The sequence below is a fragment of the Rattus norvegicus genome, chromosome 11 (genome assembly GCF_021556685.1).
Source record: "Rattus norvegicus strain SHRSP/BbbUtx chromosome 11, alternate assembly SHRSP_T2T, whole genome shotgun sequence".
In the NCBI taxonomy this organism is placed as follows: domain Eukaryota; kingdom Metazoa; phylum Chordata; class Mammalia; order Rodentia; family Muridae; genus Rattus; species Rattus norvegicus.
This window is the reverse complement of record NC_141544.1, coordinates 75,930,246-75,942,246: the sequence shown is the minus strand read 5'-3', so window position 1 is coordinate 75,942,246 and position 12,001 is coordinate 75,930,246. Positions and strand designations below refer to the sequence as shown.

Genomic DNA, 12,001 nt, shown 5'->3' with positions numbered 1-12,001 from the left:
ATGAGAATCCCCAGATGCTCAAAGGTCACACAGCCTGGCATAGAAACAGCCATTAACAAGGGGACCCTGTCTCAGACAAGGTGGAAAGTACTCATGGCTGTCCTGTGACCTCCATACTTGTGCATTCACATGCCCAGACTCGCCCCTACCCCCACACACATACATCACATACACATAATAAACAATTAATATACATATGAGAGGGAACTCATGGCACTTCTCTTTTCAAACCTGTTGCCTCACTTCATATCATCTTTTCCAGTCCTTTCATTTTTTCTTCACGGCTTAATAAAATCCATCATGTACAGATCACTTTTTTGTGATCCATCCATCTGAAGATAGAAATGTAGACTGACTCAGTATCCTTGCTATTGCGAATGAAACAGCAGCAAACGTGGATGTGCAATTATCTTTGGGTATATATGGTCAGGACTGGTACAGCCAGGTCCTGTCATAGGGGTTTTTGTTTGTTTTAATTTTCAGAAGCCTCCATAATGACTGCTAGGATCTCTCTCTCTCTCTCTCTCTCTCTCTCTCTCTCTCTCTCTCTTAGCCAACGTTTTTATTTATTTACATTTGTTTATCTTTTTTTCTTGAAGATGAAAAATCTGACTGAGGTGAGCTGGAATCTCAAAGTGGTTTTAATTTGTAACCTCATGAGAAGTAAAGATGTGGAACACTTTTTTTTTTTTTTTTTTTTTTCCGGAGCTGGGGACCGAACCCAGGGCCTTGCGTTTGCTAGGCAAGCGCTCTACCACTGAGATAAATCCCCAACCCCGGAACACTTTTAAACATGTTTATTGGACATTTTTCTTTGAGACAGGGTCTGACTGTGCAGTCCCTAGACCAGTGTGACCTCAAACTCAGCGATTTGCCTCTCTTTGCCTCCTGAATCCTGGGATTGAAAGTCCCAGCCTTGTATCTGTTTTCTTATGAGAAACATCTGCTTAGTTCATTGGCTGAATTATTGACTGGCAGTTTTGTGGGTTGTTTTAATTTTTAAAATTTGCAGTGCTTACCTACTTGCTTCCCTCCAACCCCCCATGCGTTTTATGTAGCACCGGCTTACATGTAGCTGAGGATAATCTTGAACTCGTGATCCTCTGGCTTCCACCAACACACCAGGCTTCATTTTGATACTGTTTTTTTTTTTTTAAAGACTTATTCATTTACTATATATAAGTACACTGTAGCTGTCTCCAGACACACCAGAAGAGGACATCAGATCCCATTACAGATGGTTGTGAGCCACCATGTGGTTGCTGGGAATTGAACTCAGGACCTCTGGAAGAGCAGTCAGTGCTCTTAACCGCTGAGCCGTCTCTCCCGCCCTTGATACTGTTTTAATATCAAACAGTTCTGGAATGAATCATTGGGCTGCCCATCTTTTTTTTGGTGGGGTGAAGGTTGGCGATTGAATTCAGCATGGTAAAGTGAGCTGTGTTATTGAGTCCTCCTTATCTTTTTATCTACCAAGTACTGTCCACCGGAAAACAGCTTACTCATCTTTGGAGCCTCGGCTAAGAACCTTTTTTAGGATACCATCCCTGGACCTCAGATGTACTTCTAACCGTGCCATTTATTGTTATTAACAGCATTACTGACGCTTGTTGCTGGGTTCTCTTTTTTACTACACTGAACTTTTCTAGAACTCGGTTTTTATCTCTAGCATCTACATAGTTCATTATTTAACACACAGTCCGTGCTGGGGGGAAGGGGAAGCTGGAGTCTGAAGTGTCTACAACAGTCGTTTGCATATGAATGACGTGACCTTAGGTCGCATTTCCGAATCTCCCTCCTCTCCTAAGGCTTTCTTTAGATACCAGCTGACTAAAGCCTGGGGAATTTGGAGGGAAGACAAAACAAACAAACAAACAACAACCACAACCAAAAAACCCTCAAGCCACACGTGGGCCGGAAAGTTAGGGCGGACGGGAGAGTCCTACTGCGCAGGTGCGCCGGGAGGATGGCGAGCCGGCTCTGCTGGCCGCAAGTCTGTTTCCGGGGGCCAGCTCGACGCAGAGCTGACGTCATCGCCGTGCGCTGCCACGTCTCCTCAGCTCCTGGGCGATGGAAGCTGAGGATGATGAGGCTTGGTGATGGGGTCAGGCTCTGCTTCTGACTTCAGGTCTGGCTCTGGCACGGACTCCCGGTCGGGGTCTGGTAACGTAGAGACCCGACACGTTTCTTCGACTGTCCTGTGGGATCCTGCCTGCGTCCGGGCAGCTGTTTTGGAGCGCTTCAAAGAAGGGAGTGAGTTCGGGTGCCCGGTGTCGGGTCTGTGAAGCCGCCTCCTCCTCCCAGGGATCTCTCTCCGTGGCCAGCCTGTTCCATGCGTGAGTTTTACTTAACCTGCTTTGTCATCTCTCTGTCCCTGGCGTGCTTCGGTCCTTTCGGTCGCCGGACTGGGACCACTAGGTGATTCCTTTTTGGAGGCTAATCTACTCAAGTTTGTGGTTTCTCGCCGTCCACTTTTAAACTGTCTTTCGCCAGAGCGTCCCAGCCTTTTGCCTTCACCTTACTCTCTCTTTAATTGAGCAGGGATCAGCTGTCTTTGCCGCCAACAGTTTGGATTCTTTGTCCCACCTGGCGTTTGATAGCCTGCACTCAAAGGATCTGGAATAGAGAACATTTGCAGTAGTAATTTTCCGAAGGAAAAAATTCTTTTCCTAAAGTCTTCAGCGTATTTTTAGTTGTATTTAGGAAGTACTTGGTATACGTTGGCAGAACCATATTTGCCTAAAGTGAGGAAAACATAACGTCCTCTTCTGACCTCCCCCCCACCCCTTCATCGTGAAGACCTTTTTCGCCCTTTAATTTTGCAGTTTCATTTAATTTCCTAGTGGTTTTACAGTAGCTTTTCTGAAAAGGGCAGCCATTTGAATGAAATGAAGAAGCAAACTCTGGTCAAACGACTTGGTCAAGGTCAGAAATATGTGGCAAGCCTTATCTCAGCCAGATTTCTTGATAACAACCTGTTATTTTGGACAGGGATATGTGTCCCGTATTTCATGTGACTTTAATGTGAAATATCATACTAGAATTGAGTAGTGTTTCTTGTAGACTTCCACCTTGTAGATTATAGTCTGTTTTATTTAACAAAAGTCAGCAACAAAAGGTACAAATCATGACTTGCCTTAATACTGAACAAGGTGTACATCAGAATTTAAGCTTCTGACCTTACCCAGAGATCCAAGCAGTATATAGGAATGGGAACGTTTGTTTGAAAATTCAATCTGGATTTTAGAAGAGCTGCTCACTTAGTTTTAACATTTGCTGTTACACAGACTTCTACAAAAAAGTTATGTTATTTAGTTTTATTTATTCATTTATTAATTATTATTTTTTAAATTTTTATCCAGAGTTGAAATAAGTTGACCTGAAATAAGTTAGCCTGGGTTGCAACTTCGGGTGGCACTGGAAACTACCTGGTTCCTGGACATGCCCAGTAGAAGGAGGGGTCCTAGTCGGCAGCAACTCAGCCGGTCAGCTTTACCTTCTATTCAGACTTTGGTTGGTGGCGGCTGTGGCAATGGAACAGGCTTGAGGAACAGGTAAAGACAATATAATTCTGTGCATACTACTTGGCATAATTTATGACATCCTATTATCAGTAAGGCTGATATAAAAATAATACTATTCAAATGTTTGCTTACCAAACTTGGTTCTTGTCATTGAAGTAGAAATTCTGCCTTCGAAGACTGAAAACTTAGTGTTTCAGAGTTCTTGGCAGGTAATGTTAATACAGGGACCACAAAGTAGAAGTGTCCAATTCTTTTTTTTTATGTGTATGGGTGTTCTGTCTACACGTATGTCTGTGTACCACTTGCATGCCTGGTGCCTATAGATAGCAAAAGAGGTTGTTGCATCCCTTACAACTGGGGTTTAGATGGTTCTGAGCCACCATATATATTTGGGAACCAAACCTTGGTTCTCTGGAAGAGCAGATAATGCTCTTAACCCTGGAACCGTATCTTTATCCTTCAACTCCCTTAGAAAATTACCCCTTGAGGTCACTTTGTCCCGCCCATTTACTTCCAGTTGTGGGACCATCTACTGAAATGTGGCTGACCTACCAGCAGCCACAGCCTTAAAGAAAACTGACTTAATCCACCCCAGGAAACCATGAACTGTTCATAGCTCCTCAGTTAGAGGTGAGGGCTCATGAGAATTTCTTTTTTTTTTTTTTTTTTCCCCTCTTTTTTTCGGAGCTGGGGACCGAACCCAGGACCTTGTGGTTGCTAGGCAAGCGCTCTACCACTGAGCTAAATCCCCAACCCAGTATTTCTTCTTTTAATCCCCCACATTTTATTATTAAAAGTTATTCTGGCAAAAAGTTGTTTGATGTTAATAATAACTATAAACTGTAGCCTAAAAATGTTAAGAATTGTGCCAGGTTATACAGGATTCTAGAATTTGAGTTTGTGTGCACGTGTGCATGAGTGTGTATATATGTGTAGGCCAAGGACAAGCTGAGGTGTTATTCATCAGGCACTCATCACCTCTGTCTTTGGGACATGGGCTCTCAGTGGCCAAAAAGTCACCAGATAGGCTAGGTTGGCTAGCTTTTGAGCTCCAGGGATCTACCTTTGTCCTCAGTGCTGGGATCACAAGAGTATGTAGCACTATGCCCAGCTTTCATAGCTTTGTTTTAGAACTTTGTACAGGAGCACAGTATCTACAGCACTCCCACCCCAACTCCCGCATCATCCCCAGTTTGTGCTCTCTTTAGTTACTGTTCTGTGTGCGTGCATATGTGTGCATATGTATGTACAACCTACTGAGTCTATTGAGTGTTGCTCATATGTAAGTTTTTAGAGCTGACCTCTCATCCTATGCAGAATTTTGTTCCAGGAGGTAAGCAATCTCCCTCTCTCTGCAGTCATTGATGACCTTAGCTCCGTGTTGACATGACAGCTGCTCTTGACACTATGCTGTCATGTTCTGGCAGCCATAACCCATAACATTCCATAAGTGTGTTTTTTCCTGTCATGCCTAGCAGGCACTGTCTGCCAATAGGTATCCTGGAGACTCTTTCTGTCTGATTTTCTGGTATTTTTTTTCCTGAGCCCTAGGTGTTGTGTTGCAGATGTAGCAGTGTGAGTTGGGCACCTCCAGTCTAACTGCATTTGACTAATTGTAAGAGTCTCAATCCATTGCAAAAAGAAGCTCTGATGAGGGCTACATTTATCTGTGGGTATAACAAATAAATATTTAGCATATGGTTAGAAAATACAGGTTTAGGAACATGACCAGTAGTAGGTTTTCCTCTCCGGTCTGGGACTTCTCTGGCCATGGACAGTTGGCTATGTTTACAGTACTGAGTGGCCTTTAAGTTCGGCTAGACAGTTATGGACTACCACCCAAGATAAAAGGGCCGCTGTTGTATCATTGGGGGTATCTCTGACTGGTCCAGTCATTGTTGTGGTTCATATGCTTTACAGCTTCGGAAGAGTGCTTCTCTCTGTTGGCCGCTTACATAGCACCTCTCACTATGAGAGCTAGTACTCAGGAAGGAGGTTTCCAGGTCAATTTCAGCTCTGTTCCTTTTAAGTTCTGTGCCTGATATGTGTGGTGCCATCAACAAGAGTTTGGGGAGCCTTGTAGTTCTCTGACCAACAACTCAAAGGGAGGTTCCTATGCTTGGCACACACACACACACACACACACACATATGCTAAGCATGTGCTTCACTACCGGGCTACATGGCCCACCCAGGATGAGTTATTGTTGATCTTACTTAGGGGGAGTCTCTGGAGGATCGTGCACCAGCACAGAGATACTTTTACCTGGTCATGCACTTGGGCAAGATAATTTTTGCTCAAATAGTCTTTTTTTCCTCCCTAAAAAGAGGGTTTTCGTGTCTTGATTTTGGATTCCAGAGTTACCAGTTAGTACACGTCTGTCTTTCAAGCTCTCTTGGTATATTTGAGTTTATGTGGAGGTTCTAGCAGAGGAGTACAGCTACTCACATACACTTGACCTAACAATGATCCTCTCCCACTTGCGGAAGTCATTCCCGTCAACTGAGTGCCTAGCTTCAGAGCGGTGGGCATGGAAGCGGCTACCCATCCGGCCACCCAGGTCAGCTGAGTCAGTTTGTCCATTGGCTTTGCCCATTCCTCCTCTAGTTTATTGTTCTCAAGGCTGCTCCATGGGCTTCTTCCTGATCTGCTCGGGGTAGCTTAGAAGGAAAAAGTGATCAGGAAATCTCGTAGTTGGCTAGGTTTGCTGGTCCTCTCAGACTAACTTTTAATGTTTTAAGTACTGAAATTTTGAAAATATCTTTAAGGATAAGGAAAGGAAGCAGTCTGCAGTTCAAAAGGAGCTAAAGCCTAGCTTTGGTGGTGCACATCTGCGGCTAGGGTGGAAGGATCTAGAGCACAAGGGCAGCTTTGGCTACATACTCAGGCTTACCTCAAACACAGAGTGACTAGGGCTGAAGCTTCATTCCTAGGTAGTTCTGCTTACTCTTGGATTCTATAAACAGTGTGGGGGAGGAAAGAGAAACATTTGAAAATGCTGGTATTTTAAATAAAATATGATGATGGTGGTGGTGGTGATGGTGATGATGATGGTGATGATGAAATTATTATGATTATTAGAGACAGAGTCTGGCTGGCCTGGAACAAACTGTAAACTACGATGGCCTCAGACTTGGACTGCCTGCCTCTGTCTCCTAAGTACAGGGGTTAAAGGCATGTACCACCATTCCTGGCAGTATTGATAGTTTTAACTGACTTTAGCAATGCTCATGTTAAAATTTATTTATTTATTTTGAGGAGGGACTTCGGATATATTTTCCTATTCTTTCTTGTGCCTTTTATTGGCTTTTGAGGTTTGGTCATGTTTGGTTTGAACTACCATTCTCTTTTAAAATATGTGATCTTTGCAATTTTAGATGAGGGGATGGAAGAATGTGTTTTTCAGTAGATTAAAAATGAAAGGTAATTGATTTAAGAATTGTTGTGACTCTCATTGATATATTATTTATGAAATTGTATGTTTGCCTCACAAGGTTGGTTTGGAAAAAGTCATTTTTTTTTTCTTTTTTTTTCGGAGCTGGGGACCGAACCCAGGGCCTTGCGCTTGCTAGGGAAGCACTCTACCGCTGAGCTAAATCCCCAACCCCTGGAAAAAGCCATTTTTTTAATTGAGGCACACAAGTGCACACCTGTAGTTCCAGCACAGAGAGGTAGGGCAGGAGGAACTTAGGCTCAGAGTCACTGGGGTACATTTATCAACACCCCCCCCCATCCCCAGTAAAACAAAACAGGCTTGTTTCTCTTTTTTAAAAAAAAAAAAAAATTATAAGCTGGATGTGGTGGTGGTGGTGGTGTATGTGCCTTTTATTCCAGCTCTTGGGAGTCAGAGACTGGTAGGTCTCTTGAGTTTGAGGCTAACCTGGTCTACAAAATACAAAACTAGTTCCAGGACAGCCAGGGCTGTCACACAGAGAAACTTAATTTATTTGGGGATGGGACTGGGTCTGTGAGTGCATGGTGTATTTCTGGAAGTCTGAGGATAACTTGCTGGAGCTTGCTGTGTAGCCCAGGCTGGCCCTGAACTTGCAGAGAGCTCCCAAGTGGGATTATAGGTATGTGCCACCACACCTGCTCTCCTTTTGAGTCTTTCTTGATTTATTCACTTGTTTATCTCACCTGTGCTGCTTGCTGTCCCACAAATCAAAGAGCGATCTTGCCTGCTCGTGAGTCTTTAGGCACAAACTGTGTGCAAGCACCTAGTGAGAGTTGAGTGTGAATCACAGTGAACCATTCTTACATCTAGGGGAGGTGGTCTTATTTTTAATTAGTGGAGGGAGATGTTTACCAGCCACATACTAGATGTCGTCCTAAGTAGGTCTTTGTGAAGACAGCTGTATAAATTAACTTTTCTTGTTGTGGTGACACAGCCTAACAAAAGCAGCTTTTGGTCCCCTCTGTGGAGAGATGTGACAGAGGTCATGGAGGCAAGGCCTGCAGTTGGGACTTCACTTCTTGGAGACCCGGGAACTGTGCTACTATTCACACTTCCCCTTGCCTATTTCATCTCAGGCCGTGGGTGGCAAGTCCCATTCACAGTGAGTTTCCCTCTTAGTGAACTTTTCTGGAAAGCCCTTGTGCAGGCCGTAGGAATGTCTCAGTGATTTTACTTTTGTGCCAGCCAGCTTGGCAGTAGCTTTCCCTTGGAGAGGCTGATGCTAAGGAGAGAGTGCTCTTATGGCTCGTCTGCAGTGGATAGTTGGGTGTTGCCCCGTGCAGTGTGAACATCTGTAATCCCAGTGCTCAGAGGCAGAGGCAGAGGCAGAGGCAGAGGCAGAGGCAGAGAGGCAGAGGAGAGGCAGAGGAGAGGCAGAGGCAGCTCTGTGAGCTCAAAGATAACCTGGTCTATGTAGGGATTTCTAGGCCATCGGGAGACCTGTTTAAGGAAAGAAAGACAGGAAAGTCTAGGGATTGTAGTTTCTAGTGGGCGTTCTTGGTAGTACCTTGTGTGCCTTAAGAAATTGCTGTGGTTAGAGTTATGTGCACCCTGAATAGAGAGTCCTTCAATCTGTGAGGGAGTGTAACTCAGTAGGTGGAGTACAGGCTAGCATACTAGATGCTCTGGGTTAGACCTCAGCAAACCCTTGAACCAGGGTGGTGGCAGACTGGCCTGTAATTCTGTGATACTGGCGGTAGAAGCAGGAGCATCAGACATTCAATACAACAGCAACAAAAACAGCAGGAAAGTTAGGACTCTCAGACCTGAGTCTGTATCATTAAATGGCTCTCCCTGCCTTCTGTGTACTAGGGATGGGACCCAGGCCTTTCCTTCTACATGTTATGCAGGCACTTTACCATTGAGCTGTATCCTCAGACCAGGAATGGCATGTTTTATTCTTCCTAAATATTCTGTAATTAGTTTCTTGATCCCCACTGATCAAGTGTGTTGATTCTTAAATTTCTTGGTATTTTTATGTTTGATAGGTTTATAGCCATATATATGGAGTATAATATAGCATTTTAATATATGTGCATTGTTCAGTTTTTTAAATGATTTTGGTTTTAGAACTTTTGACATATCCCTCTCCAGCTTTCAACTTTATAGAACTTCCAACATTTTAGAAGACGACTTGGTCTTACATATTCTCTTTATATAGGAGTGCTTTTCCTTTTTCTTCTGATGCCCTTTATTGCGTTATCTGACCTTAGTCTCTTGTCTTTTGGCTTGAAGTTTTAAAAAGCTAAAGCTGCAGAGGGTATCACAAGCGTGAATCTTCTGTGTCAAAACTTTAAGTGTCTGTTCTGAAGCAAGCATTTCATTGGCTTGGTTAGTGGGACAAGTATCCACCCTTGGAGAACTTATGACCTTTAAACTCTTAAATAGCATGTGAGTTGCACTTGCTTTCACCCTTGATTTTGATTGAAGGGGTAGAAGAATTTCTCCTTTGTTAGATTAGAGTCTCCTGGTCTTAGGACATTTCATCAGCATCTTTAGTCGACATTTATGGCTAACTGAAGTGAGGTAGTAGCGGTGGTGCTGATCCTTTTCCTTCAAGTCATACTGTTCTTCACTATTCAGATGAGCAAACTTCGTGTTCCCAGGAGTTCCTCAAAGAACTGTAAATGCCACATACCAGTTGGAATCCTATATTTGGAAACTTTAGAGTGGTAGCACTAATATTGTTCCTTCTTTGGGTATTAAAACAAAACATTCTTTTCCTTGTTGTGTAAACAAGAATGAACTTTTAGATCTCCAACTATTTCCTGGAAACTATTTCTATCTCTGTCTTCTCACTGTGGACAGCTAAGCTCTCTCTGACCTGTGAGGAGACATGGACAGCAGAACCAGATAGGGACTGACTTTGTCGTTCTCTTTGTGACTACTGGTCTGCTGTCTTCTGGAATGTATATATCTGCAGTGAATTAAGGAAAGTTTTTTTGTCCTCAGGATTATGAACAAGTAGCTAAGACATAAATCTAGATGCAAAAACTATGCGACGGAATTAAAAATACACTATTAAAGGCATAATTAATTTAAGTTTGATGAAGAGAGATGTGCCAGCATTTGTTTGAAACATCCCCCAAAGCAATCTTCCCCCCAGCCCTATATCTTGTGCATGGGGAGAGCACACGCATGTGCCATGTGCCATGTATGGAGGTCAGAGGACAGCTCGCAGAGTTTTGTTTTGTTTTCTGTACGGTCCCAGTATTCAAATCTTGGCACCTTTACCCACTGAACTATCCTCCTAACTAAGTAGGTCTTTTCTTTTTTCCTTTTCTTTTTCTTTCTTTTCTTTTCTTTTTCTTCCTCTTTTTGTGATTCTACAGATCTAACCCAGATAATTTGTACATGCTTAGTTACTACTTTGTCACGGAGGTAGGATCCCCCTCCCCCAGGCTCTTAAAAGTCAAGAAGAATGAAGCTGGGTGGTGGTGGCACACACCTTTAATCCCAACACTCAGGAGCAGACACAGTTTGAGGCCAGCCTGGTCTACAGAGTGAATTCCAGAACATCCAGGGCTTCACGGGGAAACTCTGTCTTAAAACAAAACAAAGAGTCTTGAAGAATGAATAAGAAAACATAAATAAATTTTGTCAATAACTATGTGTGTGAGAAGTTAAGAAAGGTAATGGTGGTGTGGGTATAGTATATTTAAAGAGAACGCATCCACAGAAAGAATAACACATGCATCTCAGATAGCTCATAGCATGGCTATCGTGTGTGGTGCAGGTAGAGGAGGGACTTGTGGTTAAGGCCACCTGTTAAGGACAGGGCCTCATGACTTACTAAAAAGCTTTGGCTGTTATATCATTGGCAATGCAGAACTATTTTACAGTTTAAGAGTAATTTCACATAGAGAGATCCTAAGGCAGAGCAGAGGTACATGTGGGGTTTGGTGCAGTGATTTAGGTGAACATTGGTTAAGTGGTTGAATCAAGATAGTGCATTGAGAGGGGAAGTGAGGCTAAAGAAAACTTTATAAATTGGAGTCCAGTCCTTTAGAGAGTGGATGATATGGACAGACAGATGACAGATGTTGTGGTTTAGATGGTTATTTTAACTTGGGCAGCCAGCAGAATAAGCTATGGACTAGTGTCAGGACTTTGGGGTGGGTAGCATGGATTGTGTAATGAGACTAAATTGAAGGAGAGCTGTGGAGAAATTTTAGTCTTGCTCACCCAGGAGACAGTGGTGAGACATAGCTACATCACTGATCACTGATAATGTGTGGGGAAGAGAAGGAGTGGGGAAAGCCAGCAGTAGAGTAGATGGAGGGTAACACCGAAGGCTATCACTGAGTTAACTGTGATTTCTCTTTCAGGAATGGTAGTGCTATTGGCCTTCCAGTCCCACCCACCACAGCCTTAATTACCCCAGGTCCTGTTCGTCATTGCCAAATCCCCGACTTACCAGTAGATGGGAGCCTGTTCTTTGAATTTCTTTTCTTCATCTACCTGCTGATTGTTCTGTTCATTCAGTATATCAACATCTATAAGACCGTGTGGTGGTATCCATACAATCATCCTGCATCTTGTACTTCACTGGTAAGTCTTGAGATGCCTTTAAGTTCATTGTCAGCAGGCAAGAAAGCAGCTGCAGGGTCTCACATAACCCAGGCTGGTCCTGAACTCTGTGTGTAGCCAAGGATGACCTTGAAACTGTTAATTTTCCTACTTCTGCCTCCATAGCGCTACCACCTATCTAGAAATAAATCCTCTAATAAAGTATCTTGCTACCAAACATCAGATTATTTTCAGAAATAAAACTCCCTAAAATTGTTAAAATATAAATATTGCCAAAGAAAACAAATAGAAATTAAAATAATAGAAATGTTTAATAACATAAAGTTTGCACTATTTGGCTTTCTCTACATTGTGTTGAATTCATTGCCAGATGCCACTATGATTAAATTCCAGCCACTTTCTCAGTGGTAGCAGGAATCAAACTCAGGACCCTATGCATTCTAGACAACATACTTGAGCACTAAGCTATAACTCTAGCATCAACTATGTCTTT

The 12,001-nt window shown here is 43.1% G+C and overlaps 1 protein-coding gene across 12 annotated transcripts in view; it reads left to right on the top strand.

Moving 5' to 3' along the window:
- The first annotated feature begins 2,048 nt into the window (after positions 1-2,048).
- Positions 2,049-12,001, top strand: part of Tmem39a (transmembrane protein 39a) — a 29,348-nt gene continuing 19,395 nt past the window's right edge. For 7 of the 12 annotated variants that reach the window (XR_015632670.1, XR_015632673.1, XR_015632669.1 and 4 more), the window contains exons 1-3: positions 2,049-2,336; positions 3,363-3,554; positions 11,307-11,529. Coding sequence is in view for 2 of the 12 variants with exons in the window: in XM_087575827.1 (XP_087431953.1) it covers positions 3,442-3,554; positions 11,307-11,529 (336 nt within the window). In the remaining 10 variants the exon portion in view is untranslated. The remainder of the gene's footprint in view (positions 2,337-3,362; positions 3,555-11,306; positions 11,530-12,001) is intronic. The other 5 variants (XR_015632674.1, XM_087575831.1, XM_087575828.1 and 2 more) reach the window with 2 other exon arrangements.